We start from the raw sequence: 20,243 nt of genomic DNA, 5'->3' as shown, positions 1-20,243 counted from the left end.
AGAAGTTCTCATTCCATTCTGATGGAGACGGATATAAACGACCTCAGACTCATAATTTATGATATTAATAAGTGAGGTCTGTTTTTAGATCTCATTTCAGAGTTAATCTCTTTTTTTAATCTCTAATCTCCAGACTGAAGAATAATAAGATCCTCACAGGGTCGTTCATGATCTTCATCATCTGAAACGTTTCTAGTGAAAAACTACTCGTCTTCTTTTCTGCCTCTGAATTCTTCACCTGACAAACTGAATCTTCTGAGCACGGACACTGAACGTGGAGAAGCAGATTTCTACTTGATTTTCAACGTGGAAGCTTTTTATCAAATCTGATTTATTCCAAAATAAAATCCCTGCAGATAAACACAAGACGACCAGGTTGGTGTAAATGTTTAATTCTATACATTCATTGAAAGGAAATACAATACATCACAGTCGAGTGGAGACCAGTGTAGCCCTGATGATGAGTCAAACACAACAAAACCTTCACACACTTCAAGTCGCTCTTAGCTTTTATGAATAATCAACTTTAAGTCCGGACACGTTTTAGTGAAATCAGCAACTTTTTTAATCTATTCATATATTTTCAGAACTCTCATTTCTGTCTGTCCCAGGACATGAAGATGATTTCACTTCAAACGTCTCGGGGTAAGAGCGACTGGATGAGCGTGACACGGTGTTTGCAGTGTAATAATACAATAATATACAATCTTGAATAAAAACCAACATTCAGTGCAGGAGGTTGAAGCTGATCGTTTCTTCACAGCGCAAAGAAAGAACATTTCATCCTGGCAGAAGACCAACAGCTGGTTTACAGTGTGAGACATGTGCAGTGCTCTTATTTTGAAATGCGTGTGCAATGATGGTCTGGCTTGATGTGATGTTTCACATTAAAGGAACAAATGGAGATTAATCTTCTACCAAAGTGAAGCGGATGTTTCCTCCATCAGGTCGGTGTCACACGAGACGTTCAGGTCCTTTTCAGTTAACACTCCAGCAGGTGGAGGAATAAATTAGAATGAAACTGATTTAGATTTTGATTCGCAGCTCAGAAAACACGGGATTTTTAACAACAACGTTTTTTATACCTGGATTTAAATCACATCTCGTCGAACAAGTTTAATGTAAAAACTGAATCAGTTGTTTTTCTTTCCACTTGGTGGCAGCAGAGCTGAGGTTTGGTGTTTCCTCTCTTTAGCTCCATGTTTGGTCTCCACCGCTCGGGCCGAACCAAAGAACCAAACCAGAATCTGGACAGAATCTCTCACGTTAGCTATTTAGCTCCGTTGCTAATCCTCACGTTACAGAAACTATTGTTTATTTCAGCTGTCATGTCCGATGATCATTTATGTGACATCATCGTACCTCCCCCAAAGCTTTGTGGGACAAAACATAGAGCAATTTAAACTCCTGTCTAATAACTATGATGAAACTAACCTCAGTTTAAATTCATCCGTGTCGATGAAGCTCAAACGTTTCTTCATCTGATTGTTGTTCCTCATAACTTGAATCTCAGGTTTAAATAAAGTTTCCATGTTTGAAACCAGGTTTGTTCACAGGAAGTTAAGTTGTTGACGTCAGAACAGATGCTGATGACATCACATGGCTCAGAGACAGACTGTGTGTGTGTGTGTGACTGTGTGTGTGTGTGTGTGTGTGTGTGAGTGTGTGTTCAGTCCAGGGCCAGAAGAGGTGTGTTGGTCTCTCTGTCGTTCTGTCGGAGGGTTCCTGGTTCGACCGCCGACTGAGACCTGCAGCAGAGAAACATGTTACAGAGGAGTGCCAGCAGGGGGCAGCAGAACGGCTTCAACACTTTAAAGTGATTGACGGATGAATAACAATATAAAAACATATTTTTACTGTAAATCCAACACATGTATGCACTGCAGCGCCTCCTGAGGACAAAGAGGAAACTTCCTCCCTCTCTCCTCCCTCCCTCTCTCTCTCCTCCATTGATTCTGTAAAATAGAGTAACTGTTCCCACCTCTTCATCATCTCCTTGTCTCCTCCTCCTCCTCCACAGTTCTCCCTGACGTGCAGAGCATCGTAGGTCAGCGTGTACTCCGTCTCGTCGTTGTAGTCCGGCCCCAGCAGCGTTCGGGCCCAGATGCCCATGTCGTACGGCGGCATCGACCCACCGAACTCTGACGGCAAACACTCGGGCTGGATGAGCTGGTGCAGAGAGTTCAGGTTGTTACCGTGGAGGAAGATCTGAGGAAGAGGAGGAGACAGGGAAGAGATTAGAAGAAGAGGAAGAGGAAAAGACAAAACAGGAAGTTGTTAACAATCTAAAACAGGAAGAAAAGGAAATGAGAGTTTTCACCCGCTTCCTGGTCTTGTCTTTGAGGAAGGGTTTGATGATGGTGTACATGGCGTGGATGTACCACGGCTGATTCACGAAGTGGATTCCTCCAAAACGAGCAGGGAAACTGTCCTGAGGATGAAGAGGTCAGAGGTCACGCACCAGTCAGAGGTCAGAGGTCATTTTGGTTTCTGCCATGGTGATGATGAAGGTTCCCTCCTCCCATCGCTCGGGGTTTTACCTGCAGACCCTCGATGGCGAGCTTGAGGATGTTGGGCGTGAGCTTGGACGCCTGCTTGAAGGAGAAGTTGCTCCAGTCGATGATGAGCACGAAGCCGTTGATCTGGAGCTCCGGGTTCTCAATCAGAACCTCGAGCGAGAGAAGAATCGCCCGCAGGATGTCGATGAACGAGTTCCTGACGGGCGATCAATAAGAGAGAGAGACGCTCCGTCACACCTTAAATACAACTCTGTGTTCTCATCAATAGAGAGGTGTGTGTGTGAGAGAGTGTGTGAGAGTGTGTGTGTGTCTATGTGTGTGATACCTGCTCTGGTCCCAGTTGGAGGCGAACAGGATCAGGATTTTTCTACCATGTTGGTCTGGAGTCTCCAAGACGCCGGGGAAACCGTCCATCAACGCCCGCTTAATACCAGAGTCATCCACCTGACACACACACAGACACAGACACAGACACACACACACACACACACACACACACACACACACAGACACACAGACACACACACACACACACACACACACACACACACACACACACACACACACACACACACACACACACACACACAGTTAAAACATGGTGTCACATGTTCCGTGAGGAGACGGACACCTGACCTTCACGTCACCTTGAAGCTCTGGAACATGTCCAGGTTCTGCTGTCTGAACTGGAAGTACTGAGCCAGCAGCCTGAACGTCTCCGTCTGGTTGAACTTGCGCGCCCTGAGGAAGCGGAGGATGAAGTCGTCGTCCGTCCTCAGGAACCCGACGTCCGGCCGCGTCACGATCATGTCCCGCACCTGGACGCAGTGAGAAGGAGACAGGGGACAGGAGGAGGAGTCTATCAGTCTCGTGTTTCTACCTCCGCTGACGTGGGTTTGTTTTCGTCACTGTTTCTTCATCTGTTCTCACAACTACGTAAAAACATTGAATGTATTTTTATGAATTTTGTGGAGGGACTCGACGTCAGGAGATCAAACGTCAGAGCAGGTGAACGAGCGGATCAGGATTATTATTTCACTTTATTAACCTCAGCAGAGGTTTGTTCTCTGTCTCATTCGATTGGTAGTTTACAAACACTGGTGTCGTTGCAGCTTCAGGCAGAGAACTGACCTGAGACCTCAGGAATCTGGCTGCTAAAGGTCAAAGGTCGAGGTCAGTGTGACCTCACACAACATGTTTGTGGCCACGACTCAAGAATTAATTCGATAATAATCACATGTTTTCTCACAAATGTGTTATTGTATAATCACCACAGTGATGATTCATGGACTCATTGATTTCTGTGGTTGATCAGTTTGAATGGTGCTCGTCTACCTGCTGGATGTCCTGGTGCAGAGTGTCCGGGTTTTCATTCAGCTCCAAACGAGCTTTCTCCGTGGTCTCCGAGCTCAGGCCGGCGTGGAGGTGTGTCATCCTGACCTCTGACCTCCTGAGGGGTCAGATCAGCAGCTCAATCAGCTCGTCCACTTTCGTTTGTCCAATCAAAACGCCACGTTGAGGATCAAACGTTAGTCGAGTTCATCTTGAGTTTAAAAACGAGTCTTTTGAAGTGAAACAATCGTGTTCGCTGTCTGAGTCTGAGACGAGTTCTTCTTCACATTCACTAACAGTTGGATCTGGTGCAGATGTTGTGTCAGTCAGAGACAATCATGGTCGGTTCACAGCTGGATTCTTGAGCAGGAGTCAACAATCATCACGGCTTCTTCTTCTTCTTCTTCTTCTTCTTCTTCTTCTACATCATCAGAAAAGTCTCTGGTTTTTGGTGGAAGCGTTCGGACTCTACAGTTTATCAGAGTCAGAGAATCAGGGACGAGTGGGACTCATCCGTCTCATCCTGTCTGTCCCCAGCCTGTCCAGCCTCACAGCGTCCTCCTCCTCCTCAGCTCGCTCATGGTGATTCTGGCGACAGGTTTCAGATCAGTCGGCGTCGTCGACTTCCTGCTTCGTCATGACGAGGCTCGATTACGATGAGTCAGAGGTCAGAGGTCAGTTTAGGCCGCTCAGTCTGACGTGGGATCTTCAGACCAAGAGAGAAGAAACACAAACTGAATAACCACAAATACACACAAACAAACCGAAATAGACAAATAATAAAGACTAAAATAATAACCCAGAAGACCCTTAACTGTCGAAGCAATAAACAGAACAACCAAAAATACACACAAGATAAAGGAGTTAATACAATAAACACTAAGAAATACGCACAAAACAAATAAAACGACTACAAAATGACACAATATTCAGTCACTTTCCCTTCAGGACAAATACAAAGTTTTGTGAATCTTATATTTATACCTTTTTTGAATTTACAGTCTGAATTCTACTCACGTTAGCATGGAGCAGGTTAGCTGGTAGCTGAGCAAAGAGGCTAACATGCTAACAGGCTAGCACGACTGTAAACACACATGATGTGAAACAGCAGCTTCTTTAAAACACTTTGAATCTCACGCGTGTAGCGTGATCCTGACTGAGTCTTTATGGTTCTCATGTCTGCTTGAGGGGGGCGGGGTCAAACCATCAGATAACTCCGCCCACCAACATGTCCTCTTCACATGACTGCAGTGATGAATAAATATTAGTATTACTTATTGATTCATAGATATTTGTATCAATCATTGAGTATCAGATATTAATAAAGATTAGTATTTGTTATTAGATCATGTAATGACCCCTCTGACAGGGACCAGATGTCCTCCAGCCTCCTCCTCCGGAGCACAGCGCCTCCTGCTGGCCTGCTGGCGGGGCTATTATGGGATGTTTGGATGGTGGATACTCACAGTGCAGCGAGCTGCTATGTGTGTTGGTTGAATCCCGGCCGTGCTGCCTGGCCCGCCGGCCCTCCGGTGCTGATGCTGAGGACGGAGGAGTCCATCGGTGACAAAGAGATTCAGGTGAAACGAGACAGGGGGAGCGGAAGAGAAGGAAGATCATCAAAATAAAAGTCTGTGCAGGCGACGAAGGCCTGATGCTGTGATGAAGAGGAGGAAGAGGAGGAAGAATCAGACGTTTTCACTTTGAGCTCAGAGGAGACGTCAGGATGCTCCGACACCGTCAAGGTTTCAAAATAAAAACCACTTCCTGTCTGCACTTCCCAAATAAAATCAGTACGGACCAGCGTCCAAACACAAGCCGGCTGTGTCTGTGGGTTCACAGCGTCAGTAGCTCCGGAACAGACACAGAACATCAGGACAAAGATTCAGGATTTAATCAAAGGTAACTTTGAGATTCTTTATTTCTGATCCAGTTTGTTTTCTTCATTTTCCTCCAAAACAAAATCTCTCGTTTTACTTTGAAGCCAGATTCCCCGGGTTTCCGGTGTAAAGCGCGTGTGCACGACTTCACGCACCTGGAAACAGCAGCTGTCGGCCGCGCGCGTTCATGAGCCATCCTGGACACAGTGTAGGTCGTACACGCGACAGCTGATGCGCGCACCCGGGCGCATGCATAAAGGATCATGCTGTTAAAAACAATATTTAAATATTTATTGACATGATCACACGTGTTCAATATGTTTGTTAATTATTATAATTCTACTTTTTAAAATCAAACATTTATTCAGTAAATGAGATGAATTTACATTTTAAATACTTCTTCAATAGAACATTATTATGTATTATATATTATACATAACAATGTTCTATTGATATAGATATACAACATTGGCTCATAGGCTATTTTGTTTTTGTTTGATATAATCCTTGTCTGTCACAATCATAATTGTGCTACTGCTCAGATTTAGTTGAATCATTGGTTGTAGCTTTTATTTTGAATAATTATCGTTTCATCCACATTATTGATCGATATATATATATATATCTCTCTATATATATAACCTTTTGTTTTGAAGGCGGACAGTGGCATGTTTCCTGCTGTGTGATTGGGAAGCTTCCTGTGACGTCACTAAATGACGCGTCTCACTCCTTGTGCTGGAAGTTGTCGTGTCCTGGCCCCGCCCCTCCGCTCCGTGCTAACGTTAGCTCCGCTCCTCGCCAACACTCCGGCCCCGGACGAAGCGTCGATTAGTCGGAACAGTCGTCATGAGTCGAACAGGAGTCGAGTCAGAAACCCGGAAGGTGAGAAACTCTCTGTTGTGACTGTCACCGTCAGATTCCTCCTGTTAGCTGCTACTGCTAACTGGGAATGCGAATGCTAACTGTGATCCAACATGGCCGCGACTCACTGAAGCTGTTTGTGTTCTATAAAGAGATCAAGTATTAAGATTACCAGTTGAATCAACAGTTACTGTTGTGTGTCATTGTTGTGTGTCATCGTTGTGTGTCATTGTTGTGTGTCATTAACTGACAAACACCTAACATCTTTATTTTCCTTCTACGTGTCTCAGTGTAAACTGTTTTTTTAATCATATATTTGATCTTCATATTGAATCTCATTGTGAAAGTTCGTATAAAATATTAATAATTATTAATTAAAAACCTGCTACGTGTGTGGGTGTGGCCTAAATCCACGTCAGGTCAGTGGAGGAGGTCCTAACTTGGACATGTCTGAACAAGTCTCTCCTCTTTATTCTGGTCTCTTCTATAAAGTTTGTTTATTCTTATTGTGTGAAGCTGCTGTAAACACCAGGACCTGCTCAGGGTCTCCAGACCTGATCTAGATCTCTGAGGTGTAATAAACAGGAGAACAGAGATGTGAACACGTGATGATAGAATAATAAAGATGTCGTCAGAAAAAGGCTGAAGTGAATGAGAGCTGCTGTGACAAGCTGCCACTGGGGAGGCGCCATCTTCTTTTCTTTATTCCCACTTCCAGTAATCTCAATATCCTCTCTGTGTGTGTGTGTGTGTGTGTGTGTGTGTGTGTGTGTGTGTGTGTGTGTGTGTGTGTGTGTGTGTGTGTGTGTGTGTGTGTGTGTGTGTGTGTGTGTCAGAGCCCGTGGGGGTCGGTGGCCCCAGCAGCTCCGGCCTGTTCTCTGTCTGACGTGATGAGCGAGCAGCTGGCCAAGCAGCTGCATGAGGAGAACTCCTCCTTCCCTGATCTCACCGAGTGAGTCCCAACATCTGAGAGTCTGATGAAACTCCACTTCAGTCCTTCTGTTGTTCATCGATCAGATTCTGATTGAACCTGATAACAGATAACTTCAATACGTACATGTTATTCATTCATTTGTGAGTGAATCTTGCTGAACAGGTTTTATTTCTCTCTCAGGCCAGGAGCAGATCTGCTGTGGGAGGAGGAAGCTTCTGAAACAACCAGTGACCTGATGCTCGCCAAGATGCTGCAGATGCAGTTCGACCGTGAGTGTGATGATCAGCTGCGCCGCGAGGAGAAGAAGTTCAATGGAGACAGCAAAGGTAGAAACACAATCATCTGAGATCTAAATACAGTTAGAAAGAAGTTCTGAGGTTTTATTACAAACTCAGAACAGATTTAAATGTTCTTAACGTTAAGAGTCTGTGTTAATGTCTCATGTCCAGTGTCCATCTCCTTTGAGAACTACCGCATGGTTCATCGATATGAAGACAGCGGCAGCTCAGAGGACGAGGTGGACTGGCAGGACACGAGAGACGACCCCTACAGAGCAGGTAACGTAACTGCAGCCGGCTGAAATAATGTCCTGCAGGTTCTGTTTGTGAGAACAAACGTCTGAGACAGTTGTTCCTGGAAACTGGAAGAACACAAACATCTCAGGATGAAGAAGAGGAGCCGGACACGTAGAAGATGAAGACGTCCACTTGGAAACACGAGGAGGTTCCAGATCTTCTGGTGATGAGGGCCGACGCCGGATGAGCTGTAAACAACAACACTGATCTTTCCACAGCAGAGTTTATACGTCATGTCCCGCCTCCTGCTGCTCTACAGGCTCCGCCCCTGCTGCTCTACAGGCTCCGCCCCTCGCCTAGCTGTTCCCACATGTTCCTGTGTGAACGAGTCAGACCGACAACCTGCTGCTGCTTCACACAAACTAACTACACAAAATGTCCAGAAAACATTTCACACTGATCATGTGTGAAAACATCTAAAGTGGGAGAACAGGGTCTCATTTTGAAAACTGTAGCAGTGAGTTAAGATGCTTGAGTTGTTGGTGACCGGTTGTGTGTGTGGGTGTGTGTGTCTGTTTGTGCGTGTGTGTGTGATTCAGATAAGCCTCAGACGACACCCCGTAAAGGCTTCACTGGAAAAGGCAAGAACATCACGACCAAGCACGACGAGGTGATCTGTGGTCGTAAGAACACGGCTCGCATGGACAACGTAAGACAACGCTTCACATTCCTGTTTATCAACACACACAAGTTCACAGGTTCATATTTATTCATCTCTTTTTTTATTTAGTGCCTGAAAGTGTTTTCAGGAGAAATGTACATATGTATTAAAAACCTATTACTTAATAGAGTCAAATCATTATTCATTACAACAGGAAGTGACTTTGGTTCAGACACTTCCAAAATAAAACGATGGAGACAAAGCTTCATCAAGGACGAAGTGTTTGTTGTTAGTTATCGTTTCGACAGGTTCTCAGAGTTCAGACTCTTCTGCGTCTGTCCCCCCCCCCCTCTCCAGTTTGCCCCTGAGGTCCTGGTGGGCGACGGCCTGGGGATGGACCTGAAGCTGCCCAACCAGGTGTTCAACGCTCTGAAGCAGCACTGCCACAGCGAGCAGAGACGCAGCGCCCGGCTGCACGAGAAGAAGGAGCACTCCACCTCCGTAAGCACAGACTCACAATAACACACATTCCAACAAGCACTTCTTCCTCAACACAAAGTCCTCTCCACAGGAACAAGCTGTGGACCCGCGCACTCGGCTGCTCATGTACAAGATGGTGAACACGGGCGTCCTGGAAAACATCAACGGCTGCATCAGCACGGGTAAAGAGTCGGTCGTCTTCCACGCTAACGGAGGGAGGTGAGTGGGCTCGGGGCTGGGGGGGGTCAGAAACACTGTAAATAAAGATGGCCGAGTGACGGCCCTGTGTGTTGGTGTTGCAGCCTGGAGGAGCAGCCGGTGCCGGACGAGGTGGTGCTGAAGGTGTTTAAAACCACGCTCAATGAATTTAAGAACCGGGACCGCTACATCAAAGACGACTATCGCTTCATAGATCGATTCAGCAAACTGAACCCCCGCAAGATCATCAGGCTGTGGGCCGAGAAGGAGATGCACAACCTGCTCAGGTAACAGCCCGGCTCTCTGTAAAGAGACGCTCAGGATCATTCAGAACTTAGTTCTCTGCACAGCACGGTGATGTCACGGTCACCAGGAGAGTCCGGGAGGTTCTGGTTCACCTGGTGATGAGGCCAAAAGAGATGTGACGTGATTGGTCGCCTGCTAACAGCACCTGTCGTAGATGTGGGGGGGGTTAACAGGAACAGTTTCCACTGAGACGACGTGTTGATGTTTGTTCTCAGGATGAAGAAGGCGGAGATTCCCTGTCCGGAGGTGGTGCTGCTGAAGAAACACATCCTGGTGATGTCGTTCATCGGTAAAGACCACATCCCTGCTCCCAAACTCAAAGACGCCATCTTGGGTTCAGAGGACATGAAGAAGGCTTACTACCAGGTTCTCCACGTACGTACACCGACAGGAAGTCAGAGGAGGAGGAGGACGGCTTGTTTGTGAGGAAGCAGCAGTTAACGGTTTAATAACTGAGCAGCTGCTCCCGGAGAAATCTTTAATAATAATGATGTGTAAACATGAAACTGTTTGAATGTGTCTCTCTCTGCAGATGATGCAGCAGCTGTTTCAGGAGTGTAATCTGGTTCATGCTGATCTCAGTGAATACAACATGTTGTGGCACGAGGGGAAGGTACAGCTCTTCTTTTGTTCCACACATCTGTCCATCTTCCCATCATCCATCTCTCCTCCCCTTGCTTCAGATCTCTCTCTCTCTCTCTCTCTCTCTCTCTCTCTCTCTCTCTCTCTCTCTCTCTCTCTCTCTCATTTTCTTCCTGTGCTCCTGTTCTTCACTTTTCTCTTTCCCTCTGTTCCTCTCCTCCTTTCTTCTTTCTTCCACTCGTTGCTTCTGTCCATCCCTCCACACTTCCCCCTCCCTGCTGTTGTTATGGTTGAGGTGTCACGTCCAGGAGAGTCTGAGCTGTTCGTGGGTGAAGGTGACGTCGGGTTGAATCCCTGTCACTTTGCATCTTTCGCTCTTCTCCTCCTTTCTTCATCTTTCTCTCTTCTACCTGCTCTCACGTGATTTCCTTCCTCTCCTCCTGCTCCTCTGCTTCTTGCAGGTGTGGTTGATCGACGTCAGTCAGTCCGTGGAGCCGACTCATCCTCACGGCCTCGAGTTCCTCTTCAGAGACTGCAGGAACGTCTCCACGGTCAGTTAGGAGTCACTAGAAGTTAAAACATATTTAATCTGATCCGATCTGTTTGTTCTTAATTATTTGTCTTTAATGAATTATGAATCATGAGTCAAATCTCTGTCAGGATTTAACTGGTTCTTATTGATTCACTTAAAGTCTCCTCAGGTCTGTCAGCCAATCAGGTTTAACAAACCAGTTGAATCAGGAAAGTGTGGCCACAAGAGACAAGTCATGGTCACGTGTTGTTTGTGTAGAACTTAACACAGAGTCAAACTTTGTGTGTTTGTGTTATTGTACGTACCAGTTCTTCCAGAAGAGAGGAGTGAGTGAGGCGGTGAGTGTGTACGAGCTCTTCAACATCGTCAGCGGACTGAACATCACGGTCGGTGCTGAGGACGACGCTGAATTCATTTCAGAGGTAACACACACACACACACACACACACACACACACACACACACACACACACACACTTCACCTCGCACTCTGTTTGAACAGTGTTTAAGTTTCCCATCATGCTCCTCTCTGGCAGATCGAGGCGCTGGAGAAGAGGAACGAGGATCACGTGCAGAGACGAGGGAAGAAGAGTTTCCCCCCCGAGGCCTGTGAGGACGACAGCCCCCCCTCCAGCCCCGGGGGGGCAGCGGACTAAGGCTCGCCCGGCCCTCTCTCTCTTCAGGATCTTGCCGTGTTGAAAACGCTGTAAAGAGAATAATGGAGGAGGTCGCTTGTGCCACACCCCCTCCACCCCCTCCACCAACCAACTGCTTCCTGTAAACATGCGGGGTGGAGCGCCTCCTCCTGGCTGGGAGGAATGATTTGACCCAGTGGGATGTTGAAGGCGGAGCCTCCTGCAGTTTGCTGGAGCTGAGACCACATCTGGAATCTTCAAACTGACTTGAGTCAGAATCGTTTATTATTAACAGCTTTGTTAAAAACCTGAGTGATTTTAACTTCTCGTGGAGAAGTTCTCAGGAGGAAACTTTACTGAAATGATGATTATTATTTTTGAGGTGATGATACAACAGCGACACGTTGGGTTTGAATATTTGACGTCAGTGAGTTCAAAGAACGAGCAGCAAACGTAATGAGATCCAAACGGAGTGAAACAGTTTGATCAAATGAAATCCAATTCATATTCAGTTTTTTTTCTCAAGAATCTAGATACACTGCCTCTTTATTAAAACCTGAAAACACAAACTCACCTGAAGGTGGTTCACTAGATTCCGTGGACGCAGCGACATGTCGAGTTTGTGGAGAATATTTAAGATGATGAAACATTTTGGTGACGCATGAAATTAAAAAGTGTGAAACAAGCTTTTTGTCACAATCGATGAGTGAAGCAGCTTCTGAGCTTCACGTCATTTTAATTTGATCACAGACGAACGTGTTTGACTTTAATGGATGAAGGTTTGATTTATGAGTCTGATGATGTCACAAGCTGTTGATTTGACATTAAACAGTGAAGAAGAATCAGTTTGTGTTTTTAATGATTTGAAACCAACACCTTGGAAACGTTCAGGTTACATTTCATAGAGCCGCCGCTTTTATCCAGAGCGACTCACAGTTAAGTGCCTCAACCAGGAGGAAGAGACCAGAGCAACAAGAAGTCCTCCAGCTGCAAGAAAGACAAACTACAAAGTGAGACAGGAAGAGACATGAAGAGACAGGAAGAGACAGGAAGAGACAGGAAGAGACATGAAGAGACATGGACGAGCTACTTGACTTGGACATCATCTTCTTCACCGGGTTAGGATCTGAAGAGTTGTGTCTTCAGTCTGGAGGAAGATGTGTGGACTTCCTGTCCTGATGTCCATGTGGAGCTCGATCCACCAATCAGCAGCCAGGACAACTGTTGTTGAGTGACAGCTGTGCCGCACAATGAGGGAGCAGCTGATTGGCTGATGCAGAGAGGAGTGGGCGGGCTGTAAGGTTTGACCAAGAGCAACTCATGGTTGTCACGTGGTGATTCGTCACTGACAGCTTAATCACGTGATGTTCAGTCTGTCACATGATTCGATTCAGGGGACTTCCTACCAGACGCTTTCAAAATAAAGGACAGTGAAACATCATGCATACTGGCACGAGTGGATATTTGTATAATGCGTTCAATGCGTTTCTACTCTGTGTTAAAGTCTGACTTTATAAGATTCAATTTAAGATTCTGATTATTCATATTTATTTGTCTCAATGTATCAATTCGTACAAAATAATAATAAACAATCTTTCCTGGATTTCTTGTGAAGGTTGAAACCGGAAGCCTCTGGTGACATCCGGTCTCGCTGCTCCTGCTAACAGAAGCTACCCGGACCAAAGTGCTGCTTCCCGGGCTGCAGGTGTGAGACAGGCGGCGGCAGGTGTGAGACAGGATGGGGGAGCACTACCTCGAGCTGTGCGAACATCCGGTGCAGTTTGAAAACGCGTCCAGCGTCAACAACGTCTTCTTCGACGAGGCTAACAAACAGGTCCGCTAGATAGCAGTGCTAACGAGGCTAGCTAACGAAGCTAGCTATCTTACCCAGTTTAAATCCAATTTAGACTTTTAACTGTTTCATTAAATCAGTTTGATTGTGTTCATGTGTTCGTGGGATTTAATCCTGATGAGACAATCGATCCGTTAACGAGTTTTGACTTTTACACAGAAAGTAAACAACTCTAGATTTCAACTTTTTGAATGGTTTTATTTCAAAATTCTTCTTAGCTGAGGATTTAACATTTTTTTCTATTAAACACATTGAGTCTGAACCGTTCATTTTATTGTTTGAGTTTCTTCTTTTTATTCATGTTCAATGAACAGATGGAGAAAACTGTAAATGAAAGATGAGATTTTTATATATATATATATGTGTGTGTATGTGTGTGTGTGTGTGTGTGTGTGTGTGTGTGTGTGTGTGTGCACACAATCGATTGATCCAGAAATAGTCAACAGATGATTCAATAATTAAAATAGTCATAACAAAGATGTTTTTTCACTAAAGTTCTCAGTTAAACTGAGTGTTTCTGGCTTGTGGATGTGTGTAACGCTGATGTGTGTAACGCTGATGTTTGTAACGCTGATGTGTGTAACGTGGACACTCTTCGCCCTGTGCTGTGGCTGCAGGTGTTCGCGGTGCGTTCAGGTGGAGCCACTGGTGTGGTCGTCAAAGGTCCAGATGACAAGAGCAGCGTCGCCTTCAGGTGCGCCCACGTCTGCTGTAACACCACTCCTTATTTATCAATCAATCAATCAATCTTTATTTGTATAGCCCATATTCACAAATCACAGTTTGTCTCATAGTCTTTAACATGGTGAGACATCCTCTGTCCTTCACCCTCAACAAGAGTCAGGACAAACAACTAAAACCTTTTAACAGGTACAAATACACAGAAACCTCAGAGAGACATGTGAGGACCCGTCTCCCAGGACGGACACAAGTCAACAGATGTCAAGTGAAGGAAACATCATCAGATTAAAGGTGTCAGCAGCATTGATGAGGGGAAACATCTTGAAGGATAACTTCAATACTATATGTCAATCAGTTCTGCTGCATCATAGTCTCTGGTCAGCAGCCAGCAAGATCATGATTCACCATCCAGAACAGATCCACTATAGTCCACAGTCATTGTCCACTGCCGCTTATTAGGATCCATATTTATTATTATTTATGATCCTTCACAATCCACAAACACATTGTTTAACTTATATCTCATCATACTTTCATACTTCTCACGTAAACCAGGTCTTCTGCTGAATGCAGTCAGAGCAGATTAGATCCACTCAGTGACTCGTGTGTTTGTGCTCAGGATGGACGACAGAGGAGAAGTGAAGTGCATCAAGTTCTCGATTGGAAATAAAATCTTGGCCGTACAGAGAACTTCAAAATCTGTGGTGAGTTGTGACGGAGGACGTCCGCAGGTCATCAGGTCATAAAATCATCGTGTGAACTTTTCCTTCATGAAAAGGTCGTTTTGTTGGTTTATTAATTATGAATCTTTCCTCCTGAGCAGCACAGAGTTGTTTCACTTTTGATTTTGTTCGTAGGATTTCATCAACTTCATACCGGACTATCCACACACTGAGTTCACCCAGGAGTGTAAGGTAGGTCCCACGTCTGGCACACAGGAGGAGGTGGTGAGGAGAGAGAGGGAGTTACAGCTGAGACAGAATCTGAATCAAGGTCCTGACTCAGCAGCTCTGAGACGTGTCCTTAATGAAACCTGTTTCCTGTTTCCTGTTTCCTGTAGACGAAGAACGCCAGCGTGTTGGGTTTCTGTTGGACCAACTGGAACGAGATCGTCTACATCACCGACCAAGGAATCGAGTTCTACCAGGTACTGTGACTCCAGTCAGGACCCGCCCCCGGACTCAGTGTGTGTCTGACCGGTGTGACTGTGTGTGTCTGACCGGTGTGACTGTGTGTGTCTGACCCATGTGACTGTGTGTGTCTGACCCATGTGACTGTGTGTGTCTGACCCATGTGACTGTGTGTGTTCAGGTGTTTCCAGACAAGCGCAGTCTGAAGCTGCTGAAGAGTCAGAGCATCAATGTGAACTGGTACCAGTACTGTCCAGAGACGGCTGTCCTCCTGCTGTCCACCACCGTGCAGGGGAACGTCCTGCAGCCCTTCGCCTTCCGGGTGAGAACTGAATCCCACTCGCATGTGGAAGCTTCAGATCTGAACGAGGGTCAGAGTTTAAAACTGAATCCACATCAGTGACTCACTTTCATCCTGGTTTGTGTCAACAGAACGGGACCATGTCCAAAATGTCCAAGTTCGAGATCGAGCTGCCGGTCGTCCCCAAGCCCGCCAAGCTCAGCCTGTCGGAGAGGGACACGGCCATGGCGACCATGTGAGCCAGCTGCCCACGCTCTGACTTCCTGTGTGCGACCAGTTTGTCGTTCCACTGACCCCCCCCCCCCTCTCTGTGTGCAGTTATGGTCAGCTGCATGTGATGTACCTGAAGCATCACTCGAGAACAGCCAACAGTCCGAGTGCAGAGGTCGTGCTGTATCACTTACCAAGGTTACACACACACACACACACACACAAGCATAGATGATAAACTCAGATTATTAAAAAGTGTGTGTGTGTGTGTTCAGGGAGGGGGCGTGTAAGAAGAGTCACGTGTTGAAGCTGAACACGACGGGGAAGTTTGCTCTGAACATCGTGGACAACCTGGTGGTCGTTCATCATCAGAGCTCTCAGGTCAGTTTGTCTCCATCGACCTCATCTTGTGGTTTAACTGTGGGAGTGTGTTCATTAGTGTGTGTGTGTGTGTGTGTGTGTCTCAGACGTCTCTGATCTTCGACATCAAGCTGAAGGAACCTGAATGTGCCGTCAACACCCACCAGCCCGTCCTGCCTGCTCGCTCCATCCACCCCTACAGGATCCCACTGGCAGGTAAACACTGATCCCAGGTCTGATCCCAGGTCTGAATCAGGTCTGATCCCAGGTCTGATCCCAGGTCTGAATCAGGTTGACCTGAAACCACCTCCTTCATTTGAAACTCCCTCCGGTCTCCAGGCCAGCGAGCTCCAGATCCATTCTGGTTTGGACTTGTCCTGTGAACATGATATTAGGATTTCTCATTAAACTCGAGGATGAACTGATTATAATGTGGGGGTCAAAGGTCACTGCTGTGGTTGGTGGAGACGAACAGCAGCAGATGATTCTACAGTCAAAGATCTCCTGTAATCAGAAGCTGGTTGACATCACATCAACATGTGTCAGCTCACAGGAGGTGTGTCTCTGTGCTGGCTTTTAAACTCTGTAGCGCCCCCTAGAGGAGCCTCTCGGTGTTTTCCGGCTGCAGGAAGGATGTATTTTATTTTCAGGATCAGAGATGTTTTGTCACTGACCTTCACTGTGATGCCGATCCAGCCTGAAGGGGGCGCTAGAGTTTGTCTGAGTCTCTCTTCCTTCTTCTCTGCAGGTCCTGCTGTGGTCCCCTCCCAGCCTCCAGTCCCCTGTCAGCTCTGTGTCCTTTCACGTCCCAGTTTAGTTTCATGGTTTTAACCTCGTTGACTTTTACTCCTTTAAAATCATTTTACCTTGATGTTTGTTATTGTTCTCAAATTGACCTTAACCACCAATCCAGACTCCTCCTCCTGGAGCGTCTTCCAGCCTGACATCATCATCAGTGCCAGTGAAGGTGTGACACACACACACACACACACACACACACACGCACACACACACATACAGTTCTCACATGACTCCTCATAATTACCTGTGTATGGTAAAAACATGCTGATCGTTTACAGGACGTCCTGCTCTCTGTGGTCGAGCACTTGAGATTTAAAGATTCTCTAAGAAATGACAAAGTTAAAGTGTGTGTCTCTGTGTCTGTGTGTGTGTGTGTCTGTGTGTGTGTGTCTCTCTCAGGTTACTTGTGGTACCTGCAGGTGAAGCTGCCTCCGGCTGTCAACCTGCTGCAGGACAAAGGGAAGCTGATGGACTTCCTGTTGAGACGCAGAGACTGTAAGATGGTCATCCTGTCCGTCTGCTCGCAGAGTGAGTCCCTCTGTTAGTTGTGTTTTCATTTCATGAGAGAGACACAGGAAGTGACGCAGCCACTTCACACAACTCATGAACACAACGAGGCAGGTTGATGATCAAAGTTACTACAAGGACCAACCTGAAGTGTGTTGGTGTGTAGTTTGTCATGAACAAGTTGTGTTATGTAAACGTTTGTCTCTCAGTCCTGGAGGCGGCGGAGAAGGGAAGTCTTCCTGTGGTGGCGACTGTGTTCGACAAACTCAACCAGGTGTACAAAGAGTATCTGGAGGCGGAGCAGAGCTACACCGTGGTGAGAGAGCCGTCCGGCAACTACACCGCTGTGTGTCTGATGTGAGTGGATTGTTTGATTGTGTTGTGTTGTGTTGTGTGTTGTGTAGGCGATGGAGTCCGGCCCGAGTCGAGGCAGCGCCGCTCAGAAACGTCCCGTCAGGACTCAAGCTGTCATCGACCAATCAGACATGTACACACACGTCCTGTCAGCGTTCACCGAGACCAAGGTACACACACCTCATTATAATATTTTAATTATAATTAAATTCAAATGATACATTTAAAGATTCTGTTTTTATTTATCAAGTATCAAAAATGTTTCATTGATTTTCTGCCTTTTGCTTCTGATTCAGATAATTGAATTCTCAGCAGTGGAAATTAAAATGTTCAATATGCTGTAAAGTAAAGTGTGTGTGTGTGTCTGTGTGTGTGTGTGTGTGTGTGTGTGTGTGTGTGTTTGTGTGTGTGTGTTCTCTTCAGGGCGTGTCTCATAAGTTCATCATCGCGGTGCTGATGGAATACATTCGCTCTCTGAACCAGTTCCAAATCACAGTTCAGGTAAAAGTGAAGCTGACGTTCACGTTCACGATCACGATCATGTTCACGTTCACGATCACGTGCAGCTTCAGTAACTTCCTGTCTCGTGTGCGTTGCAGCATTACTTGTACGAGCTGGTGATTAAAACTCTGGTGCAGCACAACCTCTTCTACATGTTGCACCAGTTCCTCCAGTATCACGTCCTCAGTGACTCTAAACCACTGGTGAGTCCAAACCTCATCCACACACACTTCCCTAGACCCCATGGCACAGAGACAGTGGAGGTGCATGATGGGAAATTAAGGATTTATTGTTTTTTTTTGTATATCAGGGACCATAAATCCTTTCAGAGATGTAAACTAAAATGGGCATCTCTCTCTCTCTCTCTCTCTCTCTCTCTCTCTCTCTCTCTCTCTCTCTCTCTCTCTCTCTCTCTCTCTCTCTCTCTCTCTCTCTCTCTCTCTTTCCCCCCCCCCCCCCTGTCTTTCAGGCCTGTTTGCTTCTGTCCCTGGAGAGCACATATCCTCCTGCTCACCAGCTCTCACTCGACATGTTGAAGGTATCGAACACAGAACAATCAAAACACAAACGCTGTCAGTTATTGTGTCAGTTTATCCTCAGTGTGTGTTTTCAGCGTCTGTCCACGGCCAACGATGAGATCGTGGAGGTCCTGTTGTCCAAGCAGCAGGTCCTGGGAGCGCTCCGGTTCCTCCGCAGCGTCGGTACGATCATCTGCACCTCTCTGCACCATGACTCTGACATCAACCCTGTCCTATGAACCCTGTCCTCTGAACCCTGTCCTCTGAACCCTGTCCTCTGAACTCTGTCCTCTGAACTCTGTCCTCTGAACCCTGTCCTCTGAACTCTGTCCTCTGAACTCTGTCCTCTGAACCCTGTCCTCTGAACTCTGTCCTCTGAACTCTGTCCTCTGAACCCTGTCCTCTGAACCCTGTCCTCTGAACCCTGTCCTCTGAACCCTGTCCTCTGAACCCTGTCCTCTGAACTGTCTCTGCAGGGGGACACGACAACGTGTCCTCCAGGAAGTTCCTGGACGCGGCGCGACAAACCGGAGACCAGATGTTGTTCTACACCGTGTTCAGGTCGTTTCAGCAGAGAAACCAACGACTGAGAGGAAGTCCTGGATTCAACCCTGGTCAGAGAACACACACACACACGCACACACGCACACACGCACACACGGACACATTTACTCATCAAATTTAGACGGGTGAGGTCTAGAAAAATTAATTGTACTAAGATTTAGATAAGTTAGGTCCTAAAAAGGTATAATGTATAAATATTTTAATAAGTCATGTTTAAAAATGTCTTAAAGGTATAAAAGTTTTCTCAAGCTCTAGATTGATCTAAAAACCTATACGACGTATAAGGAGAAGATCAAAGGATTCTGAACGTAAAGATCGTGTTTGAAACTCGGCTAATATCCTCTCTCTCTCTCGCTCTCTCGCTCTCTCTCTCTCTCTCTCTCACACCCACCCCCCCCCAGGAGAACACTGTGAGGAGCATGTGGTCCACTTCCAGCAGCTGTTCGGGGACCAGGCGCTGATGAAGGCCTCCACCATGTAAACCACCGGGACCAAGACCTGAAGGTCTGAACCACGTTTGACATCACGTGTCACTAAGTGTCAACATGGACCTGAGACGTGTCACATGATCATGTGTTGATTCCCTGTGGCAGCTGTGATGTCACGTGTTATCACATGATGTGGGCGGGACCTGTAAAGTATGATTTCTGTACATAGGAAATGAATGAGTTCAACAAATCGTATTTATTTTGTGATAAAGAGGAAATGATGTCACTAACCGTCAAACAGTTTAATTAACAATCTGTATTAAAACCTTTCTATTGTTCATGATGACAAATATTAACTGTGTATAAATGATACTCAAACATCAAAGTGTTTACTTCTCTGTTGCTTTCAAGTTTCAAAATGAACATTTACACGAGATCTGAAAGAGAAACAAATATAAAATACTGAGACACGTGATGACATCACAGCGAGTCCCTTGGCTCTGTTGGTTTTACGTTTGACGGAATCCTCCAGTTCTGAAACTGAAGATTATGAAATATAAAATCAATCTCACTTATACACAACCTGTTTTCTAAAGACAAC

General features: G+C 46.1%; 3 protein-coding genes across 7 annotated transcripts; 2 read left to right on the top strand and 1 right to left on the bottom strand.

The window, feature by feature from the left end:
* Nucleotides 1-376: 376 nt before the first annotated feature.
* On the bottom strand, nucleotides 377-4,551 carry LOC128425442 (clavesin-1). Its single transcript, XM_053412025.1, has 7 exons — nucleotides 3,855-4,551; nucleotides 3,167-3,337; nucleotides 2,845-2,963; nucleotides 2,541-2,715; nucleotides 2,321-2,431; nucleotides 1,982-2,208; nucleotides 377-1,748 (listed from the first exon to the last, which is right to left on the bottom strand). The coding sequence occupies exons 1-7, from the start codon at nucleotides 3,951-3,953 to the stop codon at nucleotides 1,670-1,672; spliced, it is 981 nt and encodes a 326-aa protein (XP_053268000.1). The 5' UTR covers nucleotides 3,954-4,551; the 3' UTR covers nucleotides 377-1,669.
* A 1,900-nt stretch (nucleotides 4,552-6,451) lies between these two features.
* riok3 (RIO kinase 3 (yeast)) lies at nucleotides 6,452-12,277 on the top strand. 2 transcript variants are annotated; one of them, XM_053412012.1, is made up of 13 exons: nucleotides 6,452-6,613; nucleotides 7,429-7,544; nucleotides 7,707-7,852; nucleotides 7,976-8,083; nucleotides 8,641-8,750; nucleotides 9,060-9,203; nucleotides 9,274-9,401; nucleotides 9,485-9,667; nucleotides 9,902-10,061; nucleotides 10,219-10,299; nucleotides 10,730-10,819; nucleotides 11,109-11,222; nucleotides 11,337-12,277. In XM_053412012.1, the coding sequence occupies exons 1-13, from the start codon at nucleotides 6,578-6,580 to the stop codon at nucleotides 11,454-11,456; spliced, it is 1,536 nt and encodes a 511-aa protein (XP_053267987.1). In that variant the 5' UTR covers nucleotides 6,452-6,577; the 3' UTR covers nucleotides 11,457-12,277. The 2 variants fall into 2 exon arrangements, with proteins under 2 accessions (XP_053267987.1, XP_053267988.1); XM_053412013.1 differs by lacking the exon at nucleotides 7,429-7,544 and having other exon boundaries at nucleotides 6,490-6,613.
* Nucleotides 12,278-13,063: 786 nt separating this feature from the next.
* On the top strand, nucleotides 13,064-20,027 carry rmc1 (regulator of MON1-CCZ1). 4 transcript variants are annotated; one of them, XR_008333216.1, is made up of 22 exons: nucleotides 13,064-13,269; nucleotides 13,905-13,981; nucleotides 14,588-14,672; nucleotides 14,826-14,882; nucleotides 15,029-15,115; nucleotides 15,280-15,420; nucleotides 15,531-15,634; nucleotides 15,718-15,807; nucleotides 15,885-15,990; nucleotides 16,077-16,185; nucleotides 16,718-16,762; nucleotides 16,883-16,936; nucleotides 17,170-17,298; nucleotides 17,487-17,593; nucleotides 17,682-17,801; nucleotides 18,055-18,132; nucleotides 18,231-18,335; nucleotides 18,602-18,670; nucleotides 18,746-18,833; nucleotides 19,127-19,264; nucleotides 19,616-19,768; nucleotides 19,811-20,027. XR_008333216.1 is itself a non-coding variant. In XM_053412955.1 (21 exons), the coding sequence occupies exons 1-21, from the start codon at nucleotides 13,174-13,176 to the stop codon at nucleotides 19,693-19,695; spliced, it is 1,965 nt and encodes a 654-aa protein (XP_053268930.1). In that variant the 5' UTR covers nucleotides 13,064-13,173; the 3' UTR covers nucleotides 19,696-20,027. The 4 variants fall into 4 exon arrangements, 3 of the variants coding, with proteins under 3 accessions (XP_053268930.1, XP_053268932.1, XP_053268931.1); XM_053412955.1 differs by having other exon boundaries at nucleotides 19,616-20,027; XM_053412957.1 differs by having other exon boundaries at nucleotides 13,066-13,140; nucleotides 19,616-20,027.
* Nucleotides 20,028-20,243: the final 216 nt, after the last annotated feature.

The sequence above is a fragment of the Pleuronectes platessa genome, chromosome 20 (genome assembly GCF_947347685.1).
Source record: "Pleuronectes platessa chromosome 20, fPlePla1.1, whole genome shotgun sequence".
NCBI classification, from domain to species: Eukaryota; Metazoa; Chordata; class Actinopteri; order Pleuronectiformes; family Pleuronectidae; genus Pleuronectes; species Pleuronectes platessa.
The sequence above is the reverse complement of the archived record's forward strand: the minus strand, read 5'-3'. Positions and strand labels throughout refer to the sequence as shown.

What these genes read in the sequence shown, in the direction of transcription:
- rmc1 (XM_053412955.1), top strand. Translation starts at nt 13,174, where the DNA reads ATGGGGGAGCACTACCTCGAGCTGTGCGAACATCCGGTGCAGTTTGAA. An exon ending in AGTTCACCCAGGAGTGTAAG is followed by an intron (nt 14,883 to 15,028) that starts GTAGGTCCCACG and finishes TGTTTCCTGTAG; the next exon opens with ACGAAGAACGCCAGCGTGTT. An exon ending in AAGGAATCGAGTTCTACCAG is followed by an intron (nt 15,116 to 15,279) that starts GTACTGTGACTC and finishes GTGTGTGTTCAG; the next exon opens with GTGTTTCCAGACAAGCGCAG.
- LOC128425442 (XM_053412025.1), bottom strand. Translation starts at nt 3,953, where the DNA reads ATGACACACCTCCACGCCGGCCTGAGCTCGGAGACCACGGAGAAAGCT. An exon ending in ACATGTTCCAGAGCTTCAAG is followed by an intron (nt 2,964 to 3,166) that starts GTGACGTGAAGG and finishes TGTGTGTGTCAG; the next exon opens with GTGGATGACTCTGGTATTAA. An exon ending in AAGACAAGACCAGGAAGCGG is followed by an intron (nt 2,209 to 2,320) that starts GTGAAAACTCTC and finishes CCTCTTCCTCAG; the next exon opens with ATCTTCCTCCACGGTAACAA.
- riok3 (XM_053412012.1), top strand. Translation starts at nt 6,578, where the DNA reads ATGAGTCGAACAGGAGTCGAGTCAGAAACCCGGAAG. An exon ending in TTCCACGCTAACGGAGGGAG is followed by an intron (nt 9,402 to 9,484) that starts GTGAGTGGGCTC and finishes TTGGTGTTGCAG; the next exon opens with CCTGGAGGAGCAGCCGGTGC. An exon ending in ACGCTGAATTCATTTCAGAG is followed by an intron (nt 11,223 to 11,336) that starts GTAACACACACA and finishes CCTCTCTGGCAG; the next exon opens with ATCGAGGCGCTGGAGAAGAG.